The 18,860-nt window shown below is 48.3% G+C and overlaps 1 protein-coding gene across 1 annotated transcript in view; it reads right to left on the reverse strand.

Annotated features, from left to right (window-relative positions):
- Window positions 1-286: 286 nt before the first annotated feature.
- LOC140187873 (glutathione hydrolase 5 proenzyme-like) overlaps window positions 287-18,860 on the reverse strand; it is a 190,659-nt gene continuing 172,085 nt past the window's right edge. The window contains exons 9-12 of the mRNA XM_072243675.1: window positions 10,868-10,959; window positions 7,952-8,073; window positions 6,820-6,930; window positions 287-6,608 (exon numbers count right to left, since the gene is read on the reverse strand). Of these exons, the coding sequence (XP_072099776.1) occupies window positions 6,462-6,608; window positions 6,820-6,930; window positions 7,952-8,073; window positions 10,868-10,959 (472 nt within the window). The 3' untranslated portion in view covers window positions 287-6,461. The remainder of the gene's footprint in view (window positions 6,609-6,819; window positions 6,931-7,951; window positions 8,074-10,867; window positions 10,960-18,860) is intronic.

The following is an 18,860-nucleotide window of genomic DNA, read 5'->3' on the forward strand; positions in this document are numbered from 1 at the left end:
CCGCGCTGCTGTCTTCTAGGAGCGTGTTGACCATAGTCTTGGGAGGGCACCCAGGGTTCATCTTCCCGTGCTTGGGCTCCCATATGATGACTAGGCTGGCAGGTAGCTCGGGGTGGCGTAGACAGTGCCCCGCTAGTTGCAGTCTTCTAACCTCGATTTTAGTGGTGAGCATCAGTAGGTTGTTATAGAGCTCGACGTTTGTCATGTGCTGCTGCCAGCTCACATCAAGAGCCATCCAGAGCATTCGTGTATAGCAACCATTCAGAGACTGACAAACACACAGCTGTATTTGTAACAAAAAGAGTTTAATATCAACATTCGAGCGCCATCTCAGTAGCTAACTTAACAAAGTTTAAACTAGTTATAAACGCTGGACAGAGAAATAGATTCCATGCTTTGATGCTTTGGCTCCTCATAACTCCCAGAATGAGAGAATTTCACACATCATTAATAACAGAATGTTATTATAGGAAGGAATAAATTCACAAACTGAGTCTGTGTTAGAGAACACATGGTCCAGTGGCAGCATGCAGTGCCCAGCAGTGGCACACCGTGCCCAGCAGTCAGACATGTGCCCAGCAGTGGCACACCGTGCCCAGTCAGACATGTGCCCAGCAGTCAGACATGTGCCCAGCAGTGCCAAGCAGTGGCACACCATGCCCAGCAGTGCCAAGCAGTGCCCAGCAGTCAGACATGTGCCCAGCAGTGGCACACCATGCCCAGCAGTGCCAAGCAGTGCCCAGCAGTCAGACATGTGCCCAGCAGTGGCACACCATGCCCAGCAGTGCCAAGCAGTGCCCAGCAGTGGCACACTGTGCCCAGCGGTGGAGACGAATGGCAGCCACCTTGAACAAAACATTAAGGCAAATGTTTCACACTCAGTATATTTGATTTCACATACTTTAACTGACGTAGAAGTGGCGCCCGGTTCTATCAGCAGAAGTTGACTGTAGCCATGCATTTTGCTTTACAGAGACAGTGATTGCTACTGGCTGTGTGCTGGGATCACATTTTGAAGGGGCATTCTAATTTCCCAAAAATACATTTTATCCATAGTACATACAGTAAAAACTTTCAGGGCATGTCATTATCTAAATTCACTGTTGTGAAGAGCTGCCACAGCTGCAACCTGAGCGAGGGTGAGGTGCCTGGGAGGCCTCTGTATGCTGGAGGTCCCTGCGTTACTTCTCACCCGCTCTAACACGGAGGTCACGTTCTCTTCCCCAGTTGTAAATCCAAGCATGCAGCAGCTTCAAACGCATCATTTCCACACGGTCATACAATGTCAGTTCCAGTTGCTCAATGCTCTCAGCGTCCCTTAATCACACTTTGCCCTGACACCGCTCCGCTCAGGATTAGAACCCCTCTCCTTCCCCTGGGGTAGCACACTGATGGCACAGATCCTTGCTCCCTCCTCAGCAGGGTGGCGAGGTAGGGGCACAGAGCTGGCCAAAGACCCCAGCACCTACTGAATACTGGAAGAACTGATGGGATGATGGTACCGTCCCTTCACTGCTCACCCTGGCTGTTCGTGCCCCTTCCAGCCGGCAGCACCACCACCAGCCATTCCCTGTTCGGTCTCCGGTCTTGCCTGTGTTCCGGATGAGCCTCTACAGCAGGGTGAGGCACTGTTGGTGGGTGAGGTGCAGCGTCTCCAGCAGGGTGACAGACACTGCGCGTGGGTGAGGTGCAGCGTCTCCAGCAGGGTGACAGACACTGCATGTGGGTGAGGTGCAGCATCTCCAGCAGGGTGACAGACACTGTTGGTGGGTGAGGTGCAGCATCTCCAGCAGGGTGACAGACACTGTTGGTGGGTGAGGTGCAGCGTCTCCAGCAGGGTGACAGACACTGCGTGTGGGTGAGGTGCAGCGTCTCCAGCAGGGTGACAGACACTGCGTGTGGGTGAGGTGCAGCGTCTCCAGCAGGGTGACAGACACTGCGTGTGGGTGAGGTGCAGCGTCTCCAGCAGGGTGACAGACACTGCGTGTGGGTGAGGTGCAGCGTCTCCAGCAGGGTGACAGACACTGCGTGTGGGTGAGGTGCAGCGTCTCCAGCAGGGTGACAGACACTGCGTGTGGGTGAGGTGCAGCGTCTCCAGCAGGGTGACAGACACTGTTGGTGGGTGAGGTGCAGCGTCTCCAGCAGGGTGACAGACACTGCGTGTGGGTGAGGTGCAGCGTCTCCAGCAGGGTGACAGACACTGTTGGTGGGTGAGGTGCAGCGTCTCCAGCAGGGTGACAGACACTGCGTGTGGGTGAGGTGCAGCGTCTCCAGCAGGGTGACAGACACTGCGCGTGGGTGAGGTGCAGCATCTCCAGCAGGGTGACAGACACTGCGTGTGGGTGAGGTGCAGCGTCTCCAGCAGGGTGACAGACACTGTTGGTGGGTGAGGTGCAGCGTCTCCAGCAGGGTGACAGACACTGTTGGTGGGTAAGGTGCAGCGTCTCCAGCAGGGTGACAGACACTGCGTGTGGGTGAGGTGCAGCGTCTCCAGCAGGGTGACAGACACTGCGTGTGGGTGAGGTGCAGCGTCTCCAGCAGGGTGACAGACACTGTTGGTGGGTGAGGTGCAGCATCTCCAGCAGGGTGACAGACACTGCGTGTGGGTGAGGTGCAGCGTCTCCAGCAGGGTGACAGACACTGTTGGTGGGTGAGGTGCAGCATCTCCAGCAGGGTGACAGACACTGCATGTGGGTGAGGTGCAGCGTCTCCAGCAGGGTGACAGACACTGCATGTGGGTGAGGTGCAGCGTCTACAGCAGGGTGACAGACACTGCGCGTGGGTGAGGTGCAGCGTCTACAGCAGGGTGACAGACACTGTTGGTGGGTGAGGTGCAGCGTCTCCAGCAGGGTGACAGACACTGTTGGTGGGTGAGGAGGGTGGTGTGCTGTGACCATCACTCAGCAGCTCCACGTATCGGCTGCTGTGTGAAGCAGGAAGTGGCAGTGCTGTTTCCCAGCAAGTGAATTCAGGCTGCACTCTGCTCCTGAACACGGGTCACCCATTACCCAGGGCAAAGCACACAGGACTCGCACAGAAACAGCGAGTGTGACTGTGGCCTTCAAGCCAATAGGGCTGATGAGGGGTGAGCACAACAAGTCACACCAACAACTGCTGCTACCTCTCTTCCACTACAGCAAGCTGATGTGGGAGCTCGCACTCCTAGTGTGTACTCCATTCCTGAACACAGGCACAGATTACCCACCGCACATAAACACCCAATGTGATCGTGGGCCTTCGAGCCAACGGACAGGATAGATGGAGAGGCTGTTACACCCAAGGTGCAGGACACAGGAGACCGGATGACAGTCAGGAAGGAGCACCCCTGCGGCCATCACCCTCAACAACAGCTATATCACTTTGGATCCTGTTTGGGGTGGGCTGGAAAGTCACAGTGGTCAAGGCCTCTGTGACACAGAAGGGAAGCGGGGAGAAGACGCACCATGTGGTGATAGGGGATTTGTTAGTTTGGGGAACAGAAAGGAGGCTCCGTGGATGAGAACGAGATTCCCACATGGTTTTTGTAGGAGCGAGGGCATCAGATTTTTGGATCATTGGACTCTCTTCCAGGGAAGTGGGACCTGTACAGAAGAGACGGTTTGCACCTGAACTGGACGGGACTAATATCCTAGCAGGAAGGTTTGCTCGTGCTACACGGGGGGCTGGTTTAAACTAGGTTGCAGGGGAATGGGACCAGATTGTGGAGCAATTGTGCAGGCAGATGTCGTTAAGACCTCAGAAAAAGTCAAAAATCAACAGGTTGAGCATAGTGTGACTAGTGTCCTGAGCTGTGTATATTTCAATGCAAGAAATATCCCAGGAAAGGCAGATTGACGAACACATGGAATGATGATGATGTAGTCATTAGTGAGGTTTGGTGCAGGAGGGGCAGGACTGGCAACTCAGTATTCTGGGGTTCTGTTGTTTTAGACACAACTGAGCAGGAGGGTTGGTGTTATTAGTCGGGGAAAATGTCACAGCAGTGCTCAGTCAGAACAGACTGGAGAACTCGTCTAGTGAGTCATTATGAGTGAAAATGAGGAATAAGAAAGGGCCCTGCAGGAGGAAAGTGCCCAAATTGCAGGGGCCCTTATCAGAGATATTTAACTCATCTTTAGCAACAGGTGAGGTACCAGAGGACTGGAGGATTGGAGGTTTTTCCGCTGTTTAAGAAAGGCTCTAAAAATAAACTAGAAAATTATAGGCTGGTGAGCCTGACATCGGTAGTGGGAAAGTTATCAGACGGTATTCTGATAATGGCTGGTTCATGGCTTGTGAAGACTGGTGGGGAAGAAGAGTGCTCGGGCATGCCAGCACGATTGCTGGTGACTGTAGAGGCCAAGTCTGGATCTGCAGACCCTGAGGCAGTAGGGAAACCAGAACAGCAGGAAGCGGGTGCTTAGAGAGAGACAGTATGGCTTCATGCATGGTAGGTCATGCCTAACCAATCTTATACAGAGTTTTTCAAGTAAGTTACCAGGAAAGTTGATGAAGGGAAGGCAGTGGATATTGTCTACACAGACTTTAGTAAGGCATTTGACAAGGTCCTGTATGGGAGGCTGTCCAGAATGTTCAGTCGCTCGGCATTCAAGATGAGGTAGCAAAATGGGGTTAGTCAATGGCTTTGTGGGAGAAGCCACAGAGTGGTAGTAGAGGGTTGTCTCTCTGACTGGAGGCCTTTGACTAGTGGAGTGCCACAGGGATCGGTGCTGGGTCTGTTAGTGATTGTCATCTATATCAATGATCTGGATGATAATGTGGTAAACCAGACTAGCAAATTAGCAGATAACACCAAGATTGGAGGAGTAGTGGACAGGGAGGGAGGCTATCATGGGATGTCACTTGTCGAGGGATCTGCATCAGCTGGAATTTAGGGTAGACAAGTGTGAGATGTTCCACTTTGGTGGGACCAGTCAGGGTAGATCTCACACAGTGAACAGTAGGCACAGAGGAGTGCAGTAGAGCAAAAGATCTGGGAATATGGGTTCATAATTCATTGAAGACGAAGTCACAGGTAGACAGGATCGTAAAGAAAGCTTTTGGCACATTAGCAAAGTATTGAGTACAGGAAATGGGACGTTATGTTGAAGTTTATAAAACATTGGCATGGCCTAATTTGGAGCATTGTGTACAGTTTTGGTCATCTACCCACAGGAAAGCTGTAAATAAGGTTGAAAGAGAACAGAAAAAAATTACTGGGATGTTGCTAGGACTGTTGGACCTGAGTTATAAGAAAAGATTGAATAGGTTAGAACTTTATTCCCTGGAACGTAGAAGATTGAAGGGAGATCTGATAGAGGTATACAAAATGAAGAGAGGTACAGATAGGGTAAATGCAACCAGGCTTTTTCCACTGAGGTTGGGTGGGACGACAACTAGGTGTCATGGGTTAAGGGTTAAAGGTGAAAAGTTTAAGGAGAACATGAGGGGAAACTTCTTCACGCAGACAGTCATGAAGTGTGGAACGAGCTGCCAGAACAAGTTGTGCATATGAGCTAGATTTCAACATTTAAAAGAGAGGTTTGGAGAGGTACACAGTTGGTAGGGGTATGGAGGGCTATGGTCCACATGCAGCTTGATGGGAGAAGGCAGTTTAAATGGCTCAGCATGGACTAGATGGGCCACAGGGCCTGTTTCTGTGCTCTAGCTATCTATGGCTGATAAATGATGGGCACAACATGGCATATGATTTGTAAAAGCCGAGAGATATCACTGGAAATGTAGACATTCCCTTGGGCCACACTGGAGAGTGGCGGGTGGTCCTGGGACTTTGGTCTGTGGAATGAGCTACAGGTTAAGTGTCTAGTCTCAGTCACAGTTCCAGCATCTGTGGGCACTGGAGTCCTGTCCCAGAACTTCACCATACAGCCGCATGTATACCTCATCCCAAGTGTAGGAGCTTGAACTGGAAATTCTGCCAGGTGGGTCTCACACATCACAGCCCTGTAATCAAACCTGCTCCCTGGGCCCATTCAATGCAGGTGACTTGTTAACAGACTATGTGAAAGGTGGGGGAAGGAGCACACAGATAATCGGAGGGCAGCGGGAGAGATTTGACCCTGGTGGTGAGGGGACAGTCCTGAGCAGACGTGGAAATGGGTGTATCTGAAGAAAGGTTTCCTCACTCCGATTGCCCATCCAGCAGCCAGGCACAAAGTCCCCTCAACCTCCCCCTCAGCCCTCTATGTCACTTGTGCACCACATTGGGAAACTCCTGACCTGAAATGTTGACAATCCCTCCCCACTCCCCAAAGTTCTGCTCTGGTTGCATGTTACTTCCTGTTGAGGATGGATACTGTCAAAGGCTCTTTCCACAGCACTGTAGCCTCTGAGGCCAGTCACAGTTCAATTGCATGGCAAACCGCTTGCCATGTTAGGGTCTGGATTTAGGGCCAGTGGGAGGGAACAGGCGGATCAGGGGAGAAGCCCACGCTCTGTCCCATCCCGGCCGGATCTCCGGACTAGTATCCTGCTGCTTTTCCAAGTTTTCTCTGGTCTGACACAGCTTCCATGCAGCCATGATCACGAAATATTCCCTGGACAACAGATGGCAAAATATCCTGGTCCTTCATCATGTGTTTCCTCTGCCTCATTGCCTTCACCACATCCTGTCCAGGAAGAAATGGTCAAGAAGGTGCCTTTAGTCACATGCTTATGAGGAGGTTTCCCAGGTCCCCGTTGGGTCAGAAAACTGAACCCTTCATACACTTCCGAACCCTCTCCACATCCTCTGGCCCCATGCCCCCACTCCCCCACCCATCCCCTACCACAACACCACCCCCACTTCCCCAAGATTGACAATGAAGTCCAGAAATGTACCAGATCAGAACTATTTTCAAACTGCACAGAATAGTCTGCCTGGACGTGAATCCTCGGCGCATTGATTGCGTCTTCAAGGCTGAGCCCAAACCATAATTTATTCATAATAACCTGCAGGTAAAAGGGCACACGTCAGAGATCAGAGGGCAAGACAGTCACACAAACAAAGGATCAGAGGGTGGGTGGGTCAGGCAGGTCAGGGATCAGACGGCGGGTGGGTCACGCAGGTCAGGGATCAGAGGGCGGGTGGGCCACGCAGGTCAGGGATCAGAGGGCGGGTGGGTCACACAGTGACAGTAACTGCCTGCCATCAGGACGGGACAGAGCAGCAAACATAAGCATAAACAACTGACAAGTCGAGTTGGGCTGAAAGGTTTTCTAACTGAAGAATTTCTGCTGATTGTTTCACAGATGCCTCCCGACCCGCTGGCATTTCTGGTGGTTTTACTGTTCTGGGTTTTCAGCAGCTGACACACTGTGCCCCTTGTAGCCAACTCTCTTGGGCCTGTCAGTAGCCAGAGTTCACCATTGGGCCAGTACATTAGCTCCCTCCACCACCGTTTACAACTGCCCCAAGGGCATTTCACCAACCCCTTCGTCTCCCACTAATACCTATGTAACCCTATCCAGGCGTATCTGAACAATGAACCATGCTTCCAAGGGACTGGGGGCAGGACTCGATACTGACACACTGTACTCAGTACTCAGGCTTACTCAGTGATATACTGAGGCACACATGTAGGAATCGAATGTGGCCAAAGATTTGATTAAATTATCACTTAGAGATTGGTTTTAGAGGTTGGACCATCTGCTTCCTGGGGTCACAAGAGACTGCAGATAACAGAATGTGGAGCACACTGGCTTAGATCACAAGACCATAAGACATAGGAGCAGAATTAGGCCATCTGGCCCATCGAGTCTGCTCCGCCATTCAATCATGTCTGATCCTTTTTTCTATCTCCTCTTCAACCCCAGCTCCCAGCCTTCTCCCTGTAACCTTTGATGTCATGTCTGATCAAGCACCTATCAATGTCTGCCTTAAATACACCCAACGACCTGGCCTCCACAGTTGCACGTGGCAACAAATTCCACAGATACACCTGTGTCCATGAAGCTGAAGATGACCTTTTACCTCAGCGGTGGCACTGATGATCTTCTTGCCTCCAGCTGCCCCAACCACCAGCATCGAGCTTTTGTCCTTGGACAGCAGTATACTGGGAGTCATGGAGGACGGGGGCTGCTGCTGGTCTGCAGCTGAAAGAGAAAGCGATACCAAGCTCTGAGTATATCAGTCACTCCTGACCTGGGACCTCACCTCCTCTTGCCCCTGTGACATCAAAGTCCAAAGGCAGATTGAGAGCAAAAGAGTTATTTAATTAGAGTAAACGGTGTCGATGAGCCAGTGACTCTCCCTCAAGCACAGTCATTAGTGCAATTGGTAAATTATTATTCTGCAGTGAACATCTTTGTTTGGATGCAACCCATAATGATTATTTCACCACATCAGTCCAACAGGGAAAAGCAGTAACAGTTTGTAGAATAAAGTGCAACAGTTACAGAACAAGGGCAGCAGAGGCAGGTAATAAGGTGCAGTGATAAAGAGGTACATTGTGAGCTCACAGTCCAGCTCATCATACTAGCGGATGATTCAATGGTCATATGACAGCTCTCCTCGAGCCGGTGCGACGGGTTTTCCAGAACAATTCAATGATCGTATGACAGCTCTCCTCGAGTGGGTGGGACGTGTTTTCGAGGACGATTCAATGGTCATAGAAACATAGAAAACCTACAGCACAATACAGGCCCTTTAACCCACAAAGTTGTGCCGAACATGTCCTTACCTTAGAACTACCTAGGCTTACTCATAGCCCTCTATTTTTCTAAGCTCCATGTACCCATCCAAAAGACCCTATTGTACCTGCCTCCACCGTCGCTGCTGACAGCCCATTCCACACACTCACTACTCCCTGCGTAAAAAACTTACCCCTGACATCTCCTCTGTACCTATTTCCAAGCACCTTAAATCTATGCCCTCTCGTGCTAGCCATTTCAGCCCTGGGGAAAAGCCTCTGACTATCCACACGATCAGTGCCTCTCATCATCTTATACATCTCTATCAGGTCACCTCTCATCCTCCGTCGCTCCAAAGAGAAAAGATCGAGTTCACTCAACGTATTCTCATAAGGCATGCTCCCCAATCCAGGCAACATCCTTGCAAATCTCCTCTGCACCGTTTCTATGGTTTCCACATCCTTCCTATAGTGAGGCGACCAGAACTGAGCACAGTACTCCAAGTGGGGTCTGACCAGGGTCCGAGATAGCTGCAACATTACCTCTTGGCTCCTAAATTCAATCCCACAATTGATGAAGGCCAATGCACCGTATGCCTTCTTAACCACAGAGTCAACCTGTGCAGCAGCTTTGAGTGTCCTATGGACTCTGACCCCAAGATCCCTCTGATCTTCCACACTGCCAAGAGTCTTACCATTAATAATATAATCTACCATCATATTTGACCTACCAAAATGAACCACCTCACACTTATCTGGGTTGAACTCCATCTGCCACTTCTCAGTCCAGTTTTGCATCCTATCAATTTCCCTCTGACAGCCCTCCACACTATCCACAACACCTCCAACCTTTGTGTCATCAGCAAATTTACTAAGCCATCCCTCCACTTCCTCATGCAGGTCATTTATAAAAATCACCAGAACAGATCCCTGAGGCACACCACTGGTCATCAACCTCCATGCAGAATATGACCTGTCTACAACCACTCTTTGCCTTCTGTGGGCAAGCCAGTTCTGGATCCACAAAGCAATGTCCCCTTGGATCCCATGCCTCCTTACTTTCTCAATAAGCCTTGCATGACAGCTGTCCAAGAGCCGGTGGGAGTGCTTTCGAGGTTTTGCAAGTTCTGCCTGAGGGGAGGGGGGAAAAGAGGGAATATCAAGGGATAGGTGGGGTCACTGATTATGCTGACTACCTTACTGAGGTAACAAGAAGTGAAGACAGAGGGGAGGCTGCTTTCCAAGATGTGCTGGGCTGTGTCTTTAATCACAGATATGGAAAGGATTCACTAGCAACTCTCTAACTCATCCTTTGTCTGCGGGACAAGGTTGAGAAACCCAGTGACAACCTTTCCTTTATGACAGAAAAACAAGAGAGCGGTTCATTGGCTTCAGGAAAGGGTTGGTAGCCATGCTTCTGAAGTTGGGACAGTGTGAACTTTGAACTCATAGGGGTGAACATCACTGTCTGGTCCACCCATGTTGATGTCATGGCCACGAGAGCTCATGAATGCCTCTTCTTTGTCAGGGGGCAAAAGAAATTTGGCACATCTCCACCAACCCTCACCGATTTTTGTTGATGCACCATAAAAAGCATTTTGTCTGGGTGCATACAGCTTGGTATGACTGCAAGAAACTGCAGAGGGTTGTGGGCACAGCTCAGCATATCACAGAAATCTACCACCCTTCTATGACTTTACTTCCCATTGCCTTGGAAAAGCAGCCAGCGGAATGAAAGATGTGGCTGTACTGACATCGTGGAGCTATGGCATGCAACCAGGATTAGTGCAGGTGAGCAATAAGACTCCACACATCCAGACATCTCCTCTCCAATACCAACCCCGCACCTCCATCAAGTAGAACTTACAAATCCATGAAAGCATGTCCCAGCACGCTGAAGGACAGCTTCCACACTGCTGTCAGAATGGCTCTCCAGTATGATAACATGGATTCCTCACTGCACAAGCTACCTGGTTTTGATACCCACACTGCATTCCCTATAGCTGGAACAAGCGTAGGAAAGGAAAAGATGCTGGAAATATGTAGCAAAATCAGAATTTGATGGAAACACTCAACAAATCAGGCAGAATTTGCAGGGAGAGAAACATAGTTAAGGGAGCAGAACAATTCTGGGGAGGGTCTTTATTCTGAAACATTTCTCCTCCAACAGATGCTGCCTCACCTGCTGAATGTCTCCACCAGTTGCTGTTTTAACATTAGAAACAGATAGCTGTGCTTACACTTGTACTTGTACTTACTAGCAATGCTTTCTCTAGAACAGTCACAGAAGTCAGCCAGCTGATTGTTTAGGATGATGCCAGTCCTCTTAGAATAGACCATGGAGCCAAATCTGTTGATACAAAACACAGTTTACCCTTACCCTATCCAGTTGCATTTTGAGGAAGGAGGCCAATTAGTGGTCCTTTGTGGTTGTATTTAACTCCCTTCCTTTCATTTCACTCTTGTCGATTCTTGACCAAATGCACAGCAATGCCATCACTTACCTTTAGCCTTGTTCTGGGAAGGAAGACAACCATTTAGATTGACACTGGCTCTGGTAAGGAAGACGACCATTTAGATTGACATGGTACTAGGAAGGAAGACGCCCATTTAGATTGACTCTGGTTCTGGGAAGGAAGACTATTAGTTAGATTGACACTGGAAAGGATTGGTAATTATTTCCTATTAAGTTACTGCTCCTGAGCCACAGTGTTGATGTTAGCTTTCAGTTTGAGAGTTTTAGTTAATGACCTTGCTGGCCTAGCATTTATTCTGCCTAGTCACATCGACTTGAACTAGGACAAATTCCTCCATATCCTTCTCATCCATATACTTATCCAAAGTTCTCTTAAGTGCTGAAACCGAACCTGCATCCATCACTTCCAGTGGCAGCTTGTTCCACATTTGCACAACTCTCTGTAAAGAAATTCCACCTCACGTTCCCTAACATCTCACCTCTCACTCTTAACCCAGCACCTCTAGTTCTATTCTCAAATAGCCTCAATGGAAAAAGCCTGCTTGCATTTACTCTGTCTGTGCTCTTCATAATTTTATATCATCTGGTCTCCACCACTGTGCGGGGCAGAAATTTTCAGAGATTCACCACCTTATGAGACCAGAAATATCTATGAACTTAGTTTTAAGTGACCATCCCCTTAGTTTGTAGCTAAGTTCTGTTGTTCACGATTCTCCCCAACTGACAACATCTACCTTGGAGACTACAGATGCTAGAACTTGCAGCAACACACTATCTGCTAGAAAAACACAGGACAAGCAGCATCTATAGGGAAAAGGGAACTGTCAACATTTCGTGTCCTGATGCATTTTTGATCTGAAATGTTCACAATTCCCTTCCCTCAACAGATTCTGCCGGACCTACTGAGCTCCTCCCAACCTTTACCTTGGCTGGCCCCCTTAGGATTTCATATGTATTTTTCAATAAAGTAACACCTTGGGGCAAATTATGAGACGATAAGGCTAGAACTTGCGGGTGTGAATTGGGATGATGTTTTTGCAGGGAAATGTACTATGGACATGTGGTCGATGTTAAGAGATCTCTTGCAGGATGTTAAGGATAAATTTATCCCGGTGAGGAAGATAAAGAATGGTAGGGTGAAGGAACCAAATGAGGTGGAAAATCTAGTCAGGTGGAAGAAGGCAGCATACGTGAGGTTTAGGAAGCAAGGATCAGATGGGTCTATTAAGGGATATAGGGAAGCAAGAAAGGAGCTTAAGAAGGGGCTGAGAAGAGCAAGAAGAGGGCATGAGAAGGCCTTGGCGAGTAGGGTAAAGGAAAACCCCAAGGCATTCTTCAATTATGTGAAGAAAAAAAGGATGACAGGAGGGAAGATAGGACCGACTAAAGATAAAGGGCAGATCATGTCTCACAAGCCTGATAGAGTTCTTTGAGGTGGTGACCAGGCATATAGATGAGGGTAGTGCAGTGGATGTGATCTATATGGATTTTAGTAAGGCATTTGGCAAGATTCCACACGGTAGGTTTGTTCAGAAAGTCAGAAGGCAGGGGATCCAGGGAAGTTTGGCCAGGTGGATTCAGAATTGGCTTGCCTGCAGAAGGCAGAGGGTCATGGTGGAGGGAGAAAAATTTAGATTGGAGGATTGTGACTAGTGGTGTCCCACAAGGATCAGTTCTGGGACCTCTACTTTTCGTGATTTTCACTAATGACCTGGATGTGGGGTTAGAAGGGTGGGTTGGCAAGTTTGCAGATGACAGAAAGGTTGGTGGTGGTCTAGATAGTGTAGAGGATTGTCGAAGATTGCAGAGAGACACTGATAGGATGCAGAAGTGGGCTGAGAAGTGGTAGATGGAGTTCAACCCGGAGAAGTGTGAGGTGGTACACTTTGGAAGGACAAACTCCAAGGCAGAGTACAAAGTAAATGGCAGGATACTTGGTAGTGTGTTGGAGCAGAGGGATCTGGGGGTACATGTCCACAGTTCCCTGAAAGTTGCCTCACAGGTAGATAGGGTAGTTAAGAAAGCTTATGGGGTGTTAGCTTTCATAAGTCGAGGGATAGACTTTAAGAGTCGTGATGTAATGATGCAGCTCTATAAAAGTCTGGTTAGGCCACACTTGGAGTACTGTGTCCAGTTCTGGTCGCCTCACTATAGGAAGAATGTGGAAGCATTGGAGATTTACCAGGATGCTGCCTTGTTTAGAGAGTATGCATTATGACCAGAGATTAAGGGAGCTGGGGCTTTACTCTTTGGAGAGAAGGAGGATGAGAGGAGACATGATAGAGGTGTAAGATAATAAGAGGAATAGATAGAATGGATAGCCAGTACCTGTTCCCCAGGGCACCACTGCTCAATACAAGGGGACATGGCTTTAAGGTAAGGGGTGAGAAGTTCAAGGGGGATATTAGAGGAAGGTTTTTTACTCAGAGAGTGGTTGGTGCGTGGAATGCACTGCCTGAGTCAGTGGTGGAGGCAGATACACCAGTGAAATTTAAGAGACTACTAGACAGGTATATGGAAGAATTTAAGGTGGGGGGTTATATGGGAGGCAGGGTTTGAGGGTCGGCACAACACTGTGGGCCAAAGGACCTGTACTGTGCTGTACTATTCTATGTTTTCCCATCTCCAAGGAACACAGATGTAAACTCTTGAACCTCTATTGGTACAACAACCCTCTCATCCAAGAAGTTAGCCTGAGGTACACGTACAAATGCTGGAGGAACTCAGCTGGTCAGGCAGCATCTATTGGAATAAACAGTTGACTTTGAGTTGAGACCCTTCACCAAGACTGGAACAGGAGAGGGCAGTAGCCAGCATAAGAAATTGGGGAAAAGGAAGAGTACAAGCTGGCAGTTGATAGGTGAGATCAGGTGAGGGGGAATGTGGGTGGGTGGGGTAGATGAAAGGCAAGAGGTGGGAAAGGTGAATGACTGAAGGAGGAGGAATCTGACAGGACAGAAGAGTGGACCACGGGATAAGGGAAGGTGGAGGGGAACCAGACGGCAGGTGAGGAGAAGAGCAAGAATGGGAAAAGGAAGAAGAGAAAAATGGGGGGCGGAGAAATGACTCTAAACTGGAGAAATTGATTTTCTTGCCATCAGGCTAAAGGTTACACTGACAGAGATTGACATACAGAACTCCTTCGATCCCCACATCTTATTCTGCCTTCAGCTTCCTTCCTTTCCAATTCTGATGAAGGGTTTTGGCTCAAAACAGTGACCAGTTATTCCCTTCCATAGTTACTGCCTGACATGCTGAGCTCCACTAGCACTTTGCTCCAGATTTCCAGCATCTGCAGAATCTTTTGTGTTTATGAACACCCTAATGAATCTCCTTTCAACTTTCTCCCAATGCTACTGTCTCCAGTTTTAGACAAGGGTGCACAGTTTTCAAAGTATAGTTTCTACAACACCATGTACAACTGTAACAAAACTAACTATTCTTAAACTCCTGTCACAAATGAGAGAAAATCTGCAGATGCTGGAAATCGAAGCAGGACTGATGAAGGGTCTCGGCTCGAAACGTCGACTACTTTTTTCCATAGATGCTGCCTGGCCTGCTGAGTTCCTCCAGCATTTTGTGTGCATTGCTATTCTTAAACTCCAACCTTTTTGCAATAAAACCCAAAATGCTGTTTGTTTTCTTAACTGGTCCTGCTGTTAACTGCCTGTCACAGGACTTTCCTGTTAACTGTGATTCATGTATTACAACAGGCAGATTCTTCTGAACTTCCCTCAGTCACAATCCCTCTCCATCAGAGGGGTCCGGCAAGCCAAGCCGGAGAAGTGCCAATTCCATGAAGACCAGCTATCATTTTTGGGCTCTGTGCTTACCCCATCCAGTGTTCAAATGGACCCGAGTAAAGTTCAGACACAAAATGCTGGAGGAACTCAGCAGGCCAGCATTTTGTGTGCGCTACTTGGATTTCCAGCATCTGCAGGTTTTCTCTTGCTTGTGATTCAAGTAAAGTTCAGGAGGTTATGGAATGGCCCAAACCATCTACAGTCAAACCAGTTTGTCGCTTCATGGAGTTTGTGAACTTTTATTGCCGCTTCATCCAGAATTTCAGCTCTATCACGGCTCCAGTTAATGCACTCACCAAGAAGACCTCGGCAGGATTCCATTGGATGAATGGTGCCGACCAAGCATTTCCAGAGTTAAAGCAATGCTTCACCACTGCCCCGTTGCTGCAACAGCCAGACCTGTCCTGACCACTCACTGTCGAGGTGGATGCATCCGATGTCTCAGCGCTCCTGTGCAAGTAGCCAGCTTCACCCTTGTGCCTTTCTTTCCCATTGCTTGACTCCAGCTGAGTGCGACTGCTGCTGTCAATGAGGCCCTGGGGGAATGGCGACACTGGCTGGAAGATGTAAAGAATCCCTGCTTGGTCTGAACAGATCACAGTAGCCTCCCTTACATTCGGGATACAAAGAGACCCGACTCCTGTCAAGCCCGGTGGGCTCACTTCCTCACCTGGTTTAATTTCATCCTCACCTATCATCCTGTCAGCAAGAATACAAAGGCCAACGCTCTCTCCCGGCAGTTCGACAGATCTGAGGACAATGCCGATCTGGAGCTCATGCACTGCTGCACCGGTGATCTGGGGAATAGAGGCAGGGGTGAGGGCTGCCCAACAGTCGGACCCAGGCCCAGATGAGGGACCTCCCAAATGGCTTTTTGTCCCTGCTGTGGTGCGTTCCAAAGTGTTGGAATGGGATCACTCCTCCCATCTGGCTGGACATCCAGGAATTCAACAGACCCAGGGGTTTATTAAGAAATGATTTTCGTGGCCATCTATGGCCATGACTTTGCCCTCGTTTATTCCGCCTGGGCTCAGAAGGAGACATTGCACCAGCGAGTCCTTCTGCTTTGTCTACTGTTTGGGCCCCACCGTCCTGGGCCCATCCCTCAGTAGATTTCATCACAGGGCTGCCCGTCTAATGGAAACACCACCATTTTGGTCGCTGTGGATCGACTTTTTGAATCTGCGTGAGTATGCTGCAGTTGTTACTGACTTCATTAGAACCTGTGTGGGTGACTGTTTGTCTACAAAGACTTACTGTACATTCCCGAACCAAGAGCCGTGGATGAACCAGGAGATACGTCGTCTGCTGAAGGCTAGATCTGTGGCATTCAAGTCTGGCAACCCAGGCCTGCACCAGAAAACCAGGTATGATTTGCCGAGGGCTATTTCAAAGACAATTTCAAATGTGGTTGGAGGCGATATCAGATGCACGACAACTCTGGCAGGGTCTGCAAGATATTACTTCCTACAGAGCGAAACTCAATATGGGTTTCTTGGCAGCAATGCTTCACTACCAGATAAACTCAACGCCTTCTATGCATGCTTTGAAAGGGAAAACCCAACTACACCTGTGAAGATCCCTGCTGCACCTGATGACCCTGTGATCTCCATCTCAGAGGCCGATGTTATGCTGTCTTTAAAGAGAGTGAACCCTTGCAAGGCAGAAGGTCCAGATGGAGTACCTGGTAAGGCTCTGAAAACCTCTGCCAACAAACTAGCAGGAGTATTCAAGGACATTTTCAACCTCTCACTGCTACAGGCAGAAGCTCCCATTTGCTTCAAAAAGGCAACAACTATACCGGTGCCTGAGAAGAATAATGTGAGCTGCCTTAATGACTATCACCTGCTGGCACTCACATCGACAGTGATGAAATGCTTTGAGAGGTTGGTCATGACTAGACTGAACTCCTGCCTCAGCAAGGACCTGGACCCATTGCAATTTGCCTATCACCACAATAGGTCAATGGCAGATGCAATCTCAATGGCTCTCCACAGGGCTTTTGACCACCTGGACAACACAAACACTTATGTCAGGATGCTGTTCATCGACTACAGATCAGCATTTAATACCATCATTCCCACAATCCTGATTGAGAAGTTGCAGAACCTGGGCCTCTGTACCTCCCTCTGCAATTGGATCCTCGATTTCCTAACTGGAAGACTACAATTTGTGTGGATTGGTGATAATATGTCCTCCTCGCTGACAATCAACACTGGCGCACCTCAGGGGTGTGTGCTTAGCCCACTACTCTACTCTCTATATACACATGACTGTGTGGCTAGGCATACAGTGGCATGCAAAAGTTTGGGCACCCCGGTCAAAATTTCCGTTACTGTGAATAGCTAGGCAAGTAAAAGATGACCTGATTTCCAAAAGGCATAAAGTTAAAGATGACACATTCCTTTAATATTTTAAGCAAGATTACTTTTTTATTTCCATCTTTCACAGTTTCAAAATAACAAAAAAGGAAAAGGGCCAGAAGCAAAAGTTTGGGCACCCTGCATGGCAGTACTTAGTAACACCCCCTTTGGCAAGTATCACAGCTTGTAAATGCTTTTTGTAGCCAACTAAGGGTCTTTCAATTCTTGTTTGGGTGATTTTCACCCATTCTTCCTTGTAAAAGGCTTCTAGCTCTGTGAGATTCTTGGGTCATCTTGCATGCACTGCTCTTTTGAGGTCTATCCACACATTTTTGATTATGTTTAGGTCGGGGGACTGTGAGGGCCATGGCAAAACCTTCAGCTTACACCTCTTGAGGTGGTCCATTGTGGATTTTGAGGTGTGTTAGGATCATTATCCTGTTGTAGAAACCATCCTCTTTTCATCTTCAGCTTTTTTACAGACGGTGTGATGTTTGCCTCCAGAATTTGCTGGTATTTAATTGAATTCATTCTTTCCTCTATCAGTGAAATGTTCCCCGTGCCACTGGCTGCAACACAAGCCCAAAGCATGATCGATCCACCCCCATGCTTAACAGCTGGAGAGGTGTTCTTTTCATGAAATTCTGCACTGTTTTTTCTCCAAACGTACCTTTGCTCATTGCAGCCAAAAAGTTCTATCTTAACTTCATCAGTCCACAGGACTTGTTTCCAAAATGCATCAGGGTTGTTTAGATGTTCCTTTGCAAACTTCTGACGCTGAATTTTGTGGTGAGGACGCAGGAAAGGTTTCCTTCTGATGACTCTTCCATGAAGGTCATATTTGTGCAGGTGTCGCTGCACAGTAGAACAGTGCACCACCACTCCAGAGTCTGCTAAGTCTTCCTGAAGATCTTTTGCAGTCAAACGGGGGTTTTGATTTGCCTTTCTAGCGATCCTACGACCAGTTCTCTCAGAAAGTCTTCTTGGTCTTCCAGACCTCAACTTGACCTCCACCGTTCCTGTTAACTGCCACTTCTTAATTACATTATGAACTGAGGAAACGGCTACCTGAAAACACTTTGCTACCTTCTCCTGCTTTGTGGGCATCATTTATTTTAATTTTCAGAGTGCTAGGCAGCTGCTAAGAGGAGCCCATGGCTGCTGATTGTTGGGACAAGGTTTGAGGAGTCAGGTTATTATAAAGCTTTGAAATTTGCATCACCTGACCTTTCCTAACAATGACTGTGAACAAGCCATAGCCCTAACAAGCTAATTAAAGTCTAAGACCTTGGTAAAAGTTATCTGAGAGCTCAAATCTCTTGGGGTGCCCAAACTTTTGCATGGTGCTCCTTTCCTTTTTTTCACTCTAAAATTGTACAAAACAAAAAATAATACACTAATCTTGCTTAAAATGCTGAAAAGAATCTTTAACTTCATGACTTTTGGAGATCAGTTCATCTTCTACTCACTTAACTATTCACAGTAACAGAAATTTTGACCAGGTTGCCCAAACTTTTGTATGCCACTGTAGTTCAAATACCATCTGTAAATTTGTTGATGATACAACCATTGTTGGTAGAATCTCAGGTGGTGACGAGAGGGCGTACAG

This window comes from Mobula birostris, chromosome 25, assembly GCF_030028105.1.
Source record: "Mobula birostris isolate sMobBir1 chromosome 25, sMobBir1.hap1, whole genome shotgun sequence".
NCBI classification, from domain to species: domain Eukaryota; kingdom Metazoa; phylum Chordata; class Chondrichthyes; order Myliobatiformes; family Myliobatidae; genus Mobula; species Mobula birostris.